Source organism: Oxyura jamaicensis, chromosome 4 (genome assembly GCF_011077185.1).
Source record: "Oxyura jamaicensis isolate SHBP4307 breed ruddy duck chromosome 4, BPBGC_Ojam_1.0, whole genome shotgun sequence".
NCBI classification, from domain to species: domain Eukaryota; kingdom Metazoa; phylum Chordata; class Aves; order Anseriformes; family Anatidae; genus Oxyura; species Oxyura jamaicensis.
In genome coordinates, this window is record NC_048896.1 from 55,313,382 (window position 1) to 55,326,856 (window position 13,475).

General features: G+C 38.4%; 1 protein-coding gene across 12 annotated transcripts in view; it reads right to left on the reverse strand.

The window, feature by feature from the left end:
* GAB1 (GRB2 associated binding protein 1) overlaps positions 1 to 13,475 on the reverse strand; it is a 97,144-nt gene that overhangs the window by 36,747 nt on the left and 46,922 nt on the right. For all 12 annotated transcript variants that reach the window (XM_035326257.1, XM_035326260.1, XM_035326256.1 and 9 more), the window contains one exon: positions 3,723 to 4,017. In XM_035326257.1, coding sequence (XP_035182148.1) covers positions 3,723 to 4,017 — 295 coding nt within the window. The remainder of the gene's footprint in view (positions 1 to 3,722; positions 4,018 to 13,475) is intronic.

A 13,475-nucleotide genomic window follows, 5' to 3' on the forward strand; every position in this document is an offset into this window, starting at 1 on the left:
GAGGGAGGGAGGGAGGGAGAGATAAGGTAGATGATTATCAGTACATGATTTAAAAAAAAGTTAGTTGACAATTTTACTGTTCAAAATGCAGAAGGCATGAGAGACAAATACCAGACAGAAATTGCCTGAACAGGAATTCTGCAAAATTTGAAAACGTTGTGTGAAGCAAGCTGTAGTTTTTTCAAAGCATGATCTATGCTACACTCCTTATGACAAGGGAAATTTTCTTTAGCACATGTAAGTTAGTTGTATAAATGTAAGTATAGCTTTCAACATTTTTCTTTTCCTTTTCTCCTGTTTCACTTCATCATTGCTGTCTTTATTCATAAGACTACATGCAAGTAACATGTTTGCATATAGTAAGATCATTTCCTCCTTCCCTTGCACTGCCAAATATGCAATTCACTGAATTACAGAAACACAGAGCTCAGTCACGTATATGATCACATATAAAACAAGGATCACAAATGTCTACTGAATTCTAGGGAAGGACCTTCACAGCCTTCTTTCAGGACCTGCGCTTAAATATTCTTGAAAAGTTTTCCCTTATCATTACATCTCTCACCGAAAATAAAACAAAATTGCTTCTCTTTAGATAACAATTGATCCCTATCCTGCTTATCACAAGTTTTTATATTTTTTAAAGCCAACTATTCCCTAAGTATTTTCTTTCTGGGAAGAAAAGAAACTGTTTCAACTGTTCTCCTCATCGATCACTTAAAAATCCATTTCCTCTACTCCTATTGTTCTTTAAACATTTATCCTCATCCTCCTGGAAACTCAGACCACAGTATTTCGGCTGAGGTCTCCACAGCGCCAAGGAGAAGAGAATGGTCATTTCCCATGTCCGTTTTGCTTCTCCATCCCAGAAGGTCTCACTGGAGTTCCAAGCACACAAATTACTGGCAGCATGTTTTCACTTATAGTTACAATTTAACCTCTACATGACTAAACCATAGCTACCTTATATTATGACCTTACACACAAAATATGAATTCTAAAAGTACAGTATGAAAATTGGTGGTAAAGCAATTGAGATTCATGCTCATGTGTAGCTGCCCCCCTTTGCATGTACATTTTTAAAAGATTCCACTTGAAAACAAAAAGCATTTAATAAAGAAGTTGTAAAATGGACTCACAATTTTCCATATAGAAGTAGAGGAATTATTGAGGTTATTAAAAAAATAAACATTTCCTTGATGTTTTGGGCTCACTGTAATCTTAAAAGATAATCTAAATAATTTTAAAGCCCAAATTAAAGCAAATTCCTATAAAAACATACAGTTACATTATAATGTAATTGTTACAGATCACAGAAGTCAATGCAATCAGAAAGCTGGAGACTCAATGACTTGTAACAGTAAGAAAGGAATATAAGTTACTCTTACTCTCCAAATACAAATATAATCTTGCAGATCTCCAGAATGAATAGATTTCACATGCAAAAATCAATTTCTAGTTGGAAGGTCACAATAGAGCATTAATCATAAATTACTGTGAAAATCGATTTTAAAAGAGGAACAAGAAGAAAGTACAGGCTTAGTATCACATGAATCTCTGTATTTTCACTAAGTATGGGAGGAACAGTTCAGTACTAGACTGAAGCGACTTTTTTTTTTCATCTCTGCAGTTTTGACTGTCTCTTTCTCCCTTATTCCTCCAAAACCCAAACAGCAACTCCATATTCAGTTTCTGACAGCATTAAGTGCCACCTTCTCTGAACTTCTCTTCATAAATCTATGGAGACAACTGGACTGAGCTTCCAGACTAACAGCAGCAGGAGCTGCAGGCTGGTGGTGAGCCCCAGTCCTTGATCTAGTAAAGGTGGCTAATGACAGTCCTCTCACAACAAGACCTGCAACCAGTCTAGCAAGAGACATGGTCCAGATCCAAAGAAAACCATCCTCCATTTCCATAGGCTACAGGGAAGGTTGGTTGTGGCCCATACATTGTCTTGTTGTCTAGATCCAAACTGAAGTTATAGAGTTTATATATTGCCTGTGGTAAATTTCACCTGTTCTCTAACTTCCAAATAAACTGTACATTAACACAATTTTTAAAAGTATGCTTATAGCTTTAAGTCTTCCATTCACAGGTAGATATATCCTATAATCCTATAAAGTAAGAATTTGGCAATACACAGACCCTCAGCAACTGATTTGCTTATTTCCCTTTTTTAATTCTTCCCCTACATATTGCAAGAGCTCACTAATCCCATGAAGCAGACAGAACTGCCAGCTTTTAATTACATGAAGCGATGAGGTTGTGATAATTCAGACAACACTAAAATACTAAAGATAAAATATAATGAGAACATAATGGGGAGAAGTTTTATTAATAAAATTGATTCAAACAAACAAACAAAAAAAGAACAGATCCAAACAGGCCATTGTTAGCTCTCTGAGTTCATAGAGAATTTCATCAACAGAAAATTAAGGACTAATTAATACATCAGCCCTCAAGCAAGAGGAGGCCTCATGGTTTTGAGGTGACCCTACTTTTCCATTACACACAGTGGACATGCGCTCTTACATACACTGCAGCAGCCAGATAAGTACATTTCCTCTTTACTTCCCAGATTCCCGGTTTGCCCCCAGAACCAATGATTTCTGAGCATCTCCTGCCCACAGCTGCACTGGTATACTAGTTCATTATCCATCAGAAATCAATCACCTGCCTGCCTCTCAGGAACAGATGCCTGACAGACTGAATACTGATTCATATGGCAATCACTTTTAGAAATGTGCTGTGGGTGGTCTCAGTTATATTAAGGATGTCATAAAAACATGCTGTAACTGTCAAAATAAGTGCCCTTCACTGAGTTTGCTTATTAGAGTGGTATTCCATAGATGGAATTTCCATTACAAAGTTTGCATTCAAAACTGCATTAAGGAAAAAGAGAAGAACCCCTCTTCAGAAAGCAAGAATGTTTTCCAATCATTTTTGGCCATTTGGCTGGAGTAGAAGGAGAGATAGAAGCCCTACCTCAACCTTTTCCCCCCCCCCACCCCCTGGCCGCCCCCCCCCCGCGCCAAAAAAAGAGGGATTTAATTACAGCCCCCACTTCAGTCAGGCAAGCCTCCTGTGACCCCTATGTGAGTGTGCACATGGCTACAGATATTCATGCAACCCACTAATAAGATAATAAATAAGGCTAGCTTCAGGAGAAGCAATGGCAATGAGCTGTTTTTAAGTATTTAACACCATCATGTTTCCTACGTGCTGCTTTCGCAAGGTCTATTTTGGTAGGATTTGAGCTGGATAGTGGAGAGCTGCAAGTTATTTTTTGCTTGTTTCAGCTAGTGAGGAGAGGACATTTTTTCCAAGTTGCAAAGCAGATGGAGAAATGGCAATATTAGAAACTGGACATTTTGCACCCATTTCTGCTTGCACAGCCATGTGCTTTATACCACATAGGATTCCTTTGATGATTATCTTCTGTTTTGCATGATTTCACTTTGATTTTCCCTATATTCTCAAGACCTAACATCATGCAAAGCAGAAGAGCATCATTCCATTTCTACTGCACACTTAATTTGTAATGAATTCTTAATATCTCCCTCTGTTCTGCTTACATTTTTTCAAAGTAACAAGGAAGTTTCATAGTCAATGCATATGAGTTTTAAAATATATGCTAGCTAAAAATAGTCATTTGATCTTTGGAACGGTCTTTGCATGTAGATAGACCACTTTCTTAGGAAAAAAAAAACAACAGAACTTACCCTCATCTGTAGGGTTGAACCCACAGATATCACAGATGCATCGGACCCACTTATTCATCTCCTCCTCACTGTCTGCCACCAAATAGAAAACTCTGTCTATAGTGTTGATATCAAAAATATAACTGTTTTCAAACTCTTTTTTGTTGAACGTTAATCCAGCATCCACTTGCTGACATAAATTTAAGTCAATAATTCGGATAGGCTTCTTGGCATGGTCATTTTTGTAGTATTCCAGTACATCTGGATCTCCTGTTAAACGGCCACTGCGAAGGACAAACCATCTCCTCTTCCATGCCTGAAAATTAGCGAGAAAAAGGGAGAAAAATTAGAAGTAGGAATACTTTAAAATTGTTACATTTTGCGTATGGTTTCAGCTTGGGTAGAACTGAGTAATAATAAAAAGTTATAATTCAACAGCTGAATTAAACACAATCCATTTACTTATTATTACAGCAATGGACTTGAGGATTAGTGATTTGTATTTCAAGGTTTATTTCTTCTTTTTATAAAAGAGAACATATAATTAAGTCACTATTTAAAAAAGGAAAAAGGATGAATTTAGTAAAGAGAAGGGGAAAAAGCTCAAAAAAACTTCTGAAGGAAGCAGAGGCAAAATATGTCTAAGTTCTTCATTGTGTGGCGCCCCCCCCCCCCGGTATCGGCTACTTCAGATGGATTCTAGCTTTTTTTATTTTAAAGTGATACTCAATGATAGCAACCCAATAGTTCAAGAGCACACTGTTCACACTATACACTCCTCTTGATGTTAAGCCATCTCTGCCCTCAGAACCTCTTAACATTTCATAGTAGTAGTTGTTACAGAGAAGGACCTATATTATTATTTCAGAAAAAGTTAGAGGTGGAAGTGGAAAAACGACCAAATTGTCTAGTTTTACCACATGACAAGTCCCTGCATAAGGTACACCCACAGGAAAAAAAATTACAATTACTGCACTTGTTATACCAACCTCCCTGCTGCTACAGAAAGAAACTGGCCAGGGATAAGAGCAGAACTAAACTGCCTTATCTTCCACCTAATCCTCAGCTGCCTTTCATTGCTGGTGGCCTCCATCACTTACCATGAAACATGCTCTGTCACTCCAAAGATGCTAACTCAAACCAAGAGAGCAAGGTTTGCATACATCTGTCTTGATGTTACCAACAGCATTCTTGTTGCCCCACTTCACTGCCCTACCAACAGCACAGCATCCTACACCATAAGCTCCCTTATATGCACACATGCTAGGATAAAGGGCACAGTAGAAGAAACCAGACGTACTGCTACAGCTTGCTGGAAGAGGTGCATTGCGTTCTCATGATTTTGAGTAGAGCCTTGATCCAACAGAGAGCCATCACGTGCTGGGTTTTTTTGTGTTTTTTTTTTTTTTCCCCCCCCTCACTTTTCAGCAAAGTTGGTGACCAAGGCATATCAACACAGTAGCCAAACAACTGCATGGGGCACAGTACAAGACTGCAGGACAACAAGTTACTTGTTTAAAAAGTTCCTTCGGATATTCATGCAAAGTTAGAAGCAAGTCCTTTTCAAGGACAAAAAGCTAGAAAACAAATCCAAAAAATAGGTGAGTACCAGCTAACCCTGCCTGCACGCTAGCCATGGCAGAACAAAAGGATAAAGAAAAGAAAGAGAATCAGCAGGAATGGTTCCAGAGGAAGTCAAGATGCGATATCCTTTACGTACTGTGATGTAGCTTGGAAATCAAGAGTTTCTGACAATGCATTAGGAAAAAAAAGACTCAGACCTGATTTCTCAGGAAGTAAGAGAGTTTCTATTTCATTTTTATGAAGCTATAGCCTTTGAACAAACCAATGGAGGAAGACATCAGGAACAGTCAGAACTGTACCACCATCTCCCAGCTCCAATCCACTGCCATCAGCTCCGCACTGGAGACTCACAAACCGCTCATTGTCAAGCACACTTGCTTTTTTGGGTATCAAGCTCAGGAAGCTGTTATGAAAAGATAATACAGAAAATAGGAGAAAGGGAAGAATGCCAGACAGCTTAAGTAAGGTTTGAAATCCGTTCTCCAGCTACAAAGCTACAAAAAGTTATTTGATTTTAAGGCAACTTTTATATTTATTTATTGTAGCAACTTTTATATTGTATTTATTGTAGCTGTGAACACAGCATCTGCCTTGAAATGTGGAACCGTGGGGATTGAGGGGCCTCAAGCAATGATTTACACAGCACCACCAAGTTCAACTAGGGAAGCAGAAAACACTGCAGTGGCAGATGGAGCAAACGAAACACCTTAACTTTGATTTCCAGAAGGAGTATCTTCTAGTAGCACAGCTGCTAAGCACTGTATAACAGCGGCCCAAAAACACTGGTAAAATTTGTTTTGGTTTCCTGTTTCCAAGCCAAGTGACAACTTCGATCCTGGGATAACAGGAAACGTCAGTATCAGAGGCATTCTCTTCAGACAAGGCTAACCGCAGATAACTTCTGAATGAACTGTACAACTCTTACTTCACCAACTGGACTTATCTTGAACCTCAGCCTTCAGTCAGTCAGAGGACTTGGTCGATGCTTAAACGAGTAGGAAAGATTAAAGGAAGAAAGCTACAAGATGCATTTGTCTCACGATCCACGGAACAAAAATTAACTCTGCACCAACCGAGCACGCCTCTCATGAAAGCTCAGTTCCAATACTGTGGTAACAAGTGAAAAATTCGTATTATCAATCCCACCATTGTTGGGATTCAATGATATTGAAATATCATTGTTGGGAACTAATGAGTAAACAGCGCTCTTAAATTCAGAAAGTCAACCAGCTAAACAGAATTTGTTTTGAGCCCTTCAGGCTACAAAACAGCAACTATTAAGTACTTAAAACATCGAATTCAACCCAGCAAGCACCTGCTACTATTTTTGAAGAGTTTTCACATAGTGCATATGTGAATGTTTATTTCAGTCAGATAATGAGTCACGCTCACTGGAACTGGCACAGATTATATTCAAAAACAAAAGCAATTCCATAAACTACACACTAATAAGGCAGATACAAAGGTTCTCTGGATTACAGTACAAAGCACAATTTAGCAGCAGAATAAAGCTTAAAGCTAGACAAGAGAACTGACATCAGCACCCTTGCTAATCATAGTACAAAAGCGCCTCTATATTTTGTCAAAGTGCAAAATGAGCCCACATAAATCACTCTTTGTTATTTGAAAATATCTGGGATTCTTAAAGCTTGATCTATTTTTAACATTTCAGTATTTGTCGTTGTAGTGAAAGCTGTACGCTGCCTCACTGAAGTACAAAATCCTGTCCTATCTGTGTAATGAAGGAGCTTCTTCAGTAACTGCTTTCCAAAAAGAGTTCTCTAAAAGGCAGCAGGCACATGTGCAAAGATGTATCTATATTTAATTTTTTAATCCTTTTTGACATTGTCTGAAAATCTTGCATACAGCTATTTCTTTTAATCACCAAAAACAGAAAAAAGCAACTGGTTTAAGCCACAAGAAATATTTTAAGTACTCATTATCTGTCATGTCACTTACAACTACCAACCATACATTATCTGATCAAATATTTTTCCAGGCTTAAACAATATTGGTATTGGAACAATATTCAAATCCCATAACCTACTGAGTATTTTGTTTATTTATTTTTTAACTTCTCAAGCTTAATCTAGTTGATTTCTAGCACAGAAAACCAGTGTCTAATGCAGGAAAAGTTGTTTGTTTGAAGAGACAGATAGACATATATGAAAATGTTATTAATAAATGGAATTCTAAAATATATACTTATACTAACTACCAGCTACAGAACTGCACGCATTTCAACCCCTAATTCCAAAGTAAAAATGGTGCTTTTGAAAGGGTAACAAGGCAAATATCACACTACTCAAGCTCACCAGAAGCCCATGTAGGCTTCTAACATAATTTACTGCAAAACAAGGTTTGCTGCTTTTGTTTCAGACTAAGAAAGGACTTGTGTGTCTCATAGCTTGTTTTCTCCTAGAGCCGCAAAACCTATCAGCTGCTCTAACATAGGACTCCACCACTCTTGCCAAACATTGTCCTGTTTATATCATGAGACCATCGTATCATGAGACCATCATAACTATAGAAACAGGCTTGTTTGCTTGGTTTTGAAGTAGGCTAAAATGTGACAAGCTCCTCACCCACAGAGCATCAAATGATCAGAGTAATACTGGAATCCTGTAGTTTTCAAGCAGCATTTTGAGTAGATTATAAAACAGAAATAAGAAATTCTTATCCATTTTTCCCACTCACTCACATGTAAAATTTTGATTTAGAAAATAGTAAATCCGCTAAGATACTAGTAGAAAGCATCATTTATCACAGTGGTGGTTTTGTTTTTATTTTTGTCATAGTTTTTGAAAGCTTGTAGCTAGGACTGTATGCAATATCATCTCCTTACATGAGGTATAGCTGCTGAAGATGTCAACCACACTTTAACTATACTTCCCTTAAATTTTTATCAATTTATTTATTTCTCTTGTCATATGTATTTGAGATGTACCTCATTCAACTGCTGGCATTAGTTCAAAGATGTAGGAAATAGTGGATGTGTGTCTAAGTGGAGAGGGAAAGGAAGGAGGAAGTGGTCCGGAAAGAATAGATAATTTGCTTTTTTATTTTAAAAAGGACTTAACGTTCCATTTAGATCCCCCCAAGCTGCTGCTCAAGAGGCCAAAATAGTTTCATTAAGTATTTAAAAGCTTAGAGCTGCTAAATAAAATGAAAACAATTTGTTCTGGCCAATCTTTCTTACAGTTCTCGCGTGGTCAAGTAACTTTGCTTACTGACAAACTGTCAATTGTCCGTGTCTGGCTTGCTAAGTATTATGACCCATAATCCTCACATCATTTAAAGTTGCTTTTCCCTTATTAGCACAAATAACATCTGCTTTTCTCTCAGGTAGAACCTACTGAAAAAAATCTCCAGAATTGTTGAGCACTGCCCAGCTCCAAGGAAGTATCGCTCCCGTCCCTCTCCAGCAAATTCACTAACAAATCTTTGCTCATGATTGACCAGTAGAACCGAGAATAAAATTACAGGTCTCAGACCTTCCTTCTCGCTTGTCCAGTAGGCACATACTCAGTTTTTCATCTTAGTATTCCACAAAGTACTTTAAAAGGGCAGTATTTGCCATTTTTCTTTTCCAGAGAAGTAAAATAAGGCTTGGAAGAAAGAAGTAACTCAGCCAGGGGCACAGGGAAGGATCCAAAAGAACACTTCATATTTTACAGACATGTGATAAAACATTGCCTTGCTCCAAAAGAACTTCTCAAGTAAGGAGAAAAGATGCAGAATGTGAATTAGAGAGAAGTAAGGGAAGGGGGGAAGACAACCCACGTCGCTTCAGAACCCTCTTTTGAACTTTTGTTTTAGTCCTGAACCTACTGTTGAGGTCGCGTGACTCATCTGCTGCATTAAGGTTTTATTTTCTTTATGCTTGTGCCCCATTTCATCCATCTCTCTCCTTTTACCTTTTTTCCAGTGCTGAAGTTAAACAAAGAAATGGCTGCATGTCTCAGACAAACAGGAAGAACGATGGCAACCAGAAGCTGAATATTTCTTCCCCTCTTCACCTCCCCATTTCTAGTTCCCAGGTGTTCCATCCATCGCAGGAGCCAAACACCTCCAATGCTGCCTCACTGACTCACGTGTTGGACCTCAGCTCTGCATCCCTTCAGAAGCCCAAATGACAAACCACAGTGTTTCTTCATGCTAGGCTTTTTTTTTTTTTAGGTCCTGTTTGTGTTGGGCACTGGGTAGTGACAGCTGTCACCAGTGAGCTTTGTTACCACAAGGCACATACCTGAGAGGACGGCCGGGAAGTAGCTAAAATAGGTCACCTTAAGTAGTTACTTCAAGCACAGTACTTCACTGTTTCCACTTGCAGAAATCCTAAATGGTGAAATTAAAAGTTTGGCTGAGGTTTTCCCTGAGAAATTAGCACTTGTATATTTCTACATGGAAATAGATTAAGGGGTGTTTTTCAGAAACTGTTTTTAGGAAGCCTTTAATAAATGGCCCTACTATAAGCACCACAACTCAAGGACACAGAATTATTAGTTACTTTTTAAAATCAGTGCTGTAACACTGACTGGGAGCAGCCACACTCTTCCTGAAAAAGTGATGCCTTTCAAAAAAACAACATACCGCATCAACTCAGCACAAAATAAAGCATGTTAGTATCTTAACTCTAAGAGCAGAAACTTCATTTCCAAGATTTCATAACAGTCCAAGTGTTCTACTTTTAGTAGCATTAAACACTAAGGAGTGTAAACAGATTGCTGCAAAACAAACAAATGTGATATGAGGAAAACACTGGATATATTATTACTTTCTTTAAATACTTAAGACTTGTTTTCCAGGAAGCACCATCTTTTCTCACTGAGCAAAATAAGGAAAAAACAGTCTCAGTGGAAGTTTCCACTCTCCTGGCCATCATCCTGATCATCTGTTCCGAATACACACAAGGCCAAAATTTCCTGTTTTCAAACTATTGTCACCATTTTCTAGTCTTGTGCTGTCGATTCTAACTTTAGCTTGTTAAATAAACAAAAGAAAACACTGCAAATACAGCAGAACAATACTTGCACACAGATTTGCTGTGAGCACTGTTTCATAAGTGATGGTTCAGCATGTGAACTAACTAGTCTCCCAGCATTACACAGCTAATTAAAGCATCAAAAACAGGACAAAATACAGCTCAGACGACAATTTTAGCACTCTAAGTGCTGTTTTGTCAATCTAAAACTAATTGAACGCTTTTATAATCCTTCACCATTTTTTATTCTTAATTTTTATTGAAGTCTTGGCCTATTCCCAGTGTAATTATACAGCCAAATCTGTATCATCTTCTCCGTATCACACAGATCCTTATCGTGACTGGTAGCATCAGCCACTTCAACACTTTTCTGCACTATGTCAGAAATTTTGTAATGGCAAGCACTAGTTTCTCTGCAATACTCCTGCACATCAGAGAACTATCACTGCATCTTCACCAAAGGCAAACTGACTCACCGAGGTAATGCAATAAAACACATCTCCAGTGGAGCCAGGAACTGGGCCATCACGTCTCCAAGCTAGGACCAAGTGACCAGACCATCCTTCCAGCTTCCTAGATCATCCCACCCACCCCGTGCACCTACATTCTGCTGTTTCTTATCTCTTGCAAGCTTACCTTTTTGCTTTGTTCTGCTTCACAACACCCACCTTGAGTGGCTAACACACAGCTTCATAGTACTCTTGCCAACAACATACTCCCTATGACAAAAATGAGCTTACCATCTCCTCTCACTGTTTTGTCACCAATGAAAAACGTAACACCATATCAGCTACTAGGAGGAAAGTTAACTCTGTCCTAGCTGAAACCAGGACTAACACTTTTCATGGCATACAGAGAAGTATATCTGTTACAGGTCCCTTACCCACGTATCTGCAAGGCACCTTTGGCTTGCTGCCCTTGTTCTCAGAACATCTCCCATATTTCATCTTTTCTCATCACGAGCACATCCTGGGCATCTTCTTCTCATCTTTCTCATATATATTTATATATACTCACACACACACACACACACACAGTCACGTTTTCATGTATTTATCAGCCAAAGGTGGTGTAGTTGGTGGGGTTTTTGCCCCCCCCCCTTTTTTTTTTTTTTAAGAAAAGTTACTTGAGTCTTTTCATCAGCTCTTAATTAGAAGTCCCTTCTCCCTCCTAGTCTTAATCTAAGAAAGCAAAACATTCAGGGTAGGTTCTGCCTTTTTTTTTTTAATTATTATTATTAAATGACTGTACACTTCTTATTACAAGGATTACTACAGTGCTGACAAGAATCCCTGCACACAACAACCCAGGCAAGAAGCAAGCCACACTGTGTTTGACTCCAGCTCCACTGTCCTGAGCTCAGGAGTATGCATCGTGGTAAGTCACATGAGAACAATGCATAGAAAACCAAAAAAAGAAATCAGTACTTATAAAGACACAATTAATCTAAAGCTGAAATGTCAAGCCTACACTCCATGGATATCACCAGCTGCTTTCCCACCAGTGGCAGGGGATGAAATATTCCAGCATTTATTTTTGTCTACTCATTTTTCATTCCCTAGCTGGGTAGTCATTTCAAAGCGGTGCTTGTAACAGGGTGTGAAGAATTGCCAGTCTTTTCAGTTCACAAACACAGTGCTGCTTTTTTTGTTTTTATTGTTTTGTGCAGATTCTCTTTTCTTTTTTTTTCCTTACTTGCCTGTGTAGATATCTACCTTCATAATCTGAGAAAGCCTTAGATACAAGTAAAAGGCATTAGAACTGTGTAAAAACTCAATCACGATTTTGGACACTTTAAAGGACACTGAAGTTGCAATGAGCAAACATACAACACACGCTTCACTGTTTCATGTTTGGATCACTGAAGTGTGCTCATGCTGCATACAGACAATTCTACAGATGACCACACAGGCTAGGCATTCTGCGTGTCATCTCAGCCAAAATATTAATTGGCTTAAATGCTGTGTTTTGTATTCCCCATAAAAGAAAGGGGATTTGGGCTACAGAAGCAGCATTTTCTCCAAATTCAACAAGGGATGATGAATTAAGGTGGAGTTGAGGATAGTGCAAAGATACCCCGTAATTTCTACAAATTGCCCCCCCATCTAGCTAGTGTGGCTTAAGCTACTAGTTGCTTGCCTACTGAAAGAAGCTGCTAGACATCTATTAACACTCATGGGGAAGTCTCTAAAGGAAATTCCAGACTATTTAAATTATCTTTACAAATTAAACTTAGGATATGTTGACACTCCATCCTTATCCATTCCCTGTGAGACCAAGACTGTATGCTCTGCGTGCTAGCTGACGTTTTTGCAAGTCAAGCATCTGCAGACTAAAGCTGGAGCCTCTTCTGTAAATGAGTCAGCCACTATTACAGCAATGAGAGGGCTGATACTTTGTTGGGCCACTTTGGGCGTGCTAAAGGGAAAGCTATTGTTCTGCCAAGGTATTACAGGGAAAAATCAACACACTATATTTTAAACACTGTAAGACACTGCAAGGAATTCTTTATTGTAGGGAAGGGGAAGAAATAGGAATGCCATGCTCAGTGTTGTTTACGTTATTTTAGGAGCAAAATTATCAGCCTTCCCACTACAAATCATCAGGTCTGCAATGTGCATGAATCAAGTGGGCAGACATGGCAGAAGAGCTGCTAAGAAAATTCAGAAGTGAAACAAAAGTCAGCATTGTGTCTGATACATACATCCACCCTTAATCACTGAGAATCACTTCAGAACTGTGCTCAGAGTATTTTCACAGCTGACCTGAAGAACTCCAGAGAAATAAATCATTTCTAAATAAACAAGCACAGCCAAAATCACCAATACATTATAACATAAATTGCTTATACTATGCTGAGATTCTATTATAGTAAAAATACTGTTTTTCCTAGACTGCAAACAACGTACTTTTTAAGGTTCAAATAAGTCACTAGTAGTAACAAAAGGGTTAAGATGAGAAATCATCTACAGTGCATACTTAACTATATACCAGCATACATGAAAATTAAAAAGCTTCTGTATAACAACTCCAAGTAGCTTACAAACAAAAAGCTACTCACTCTCATCAGCTCCTGTAAAAATGTTTTTTGTTTCCTAGCTTCTAACAGTACCATCACAGAACTTATTATTAGATCAACAGTTTTGTAGAATTTAACCACCACAACCAACTAATTTATCTCCTTTCTTCCCACCCCAGAGCAACCT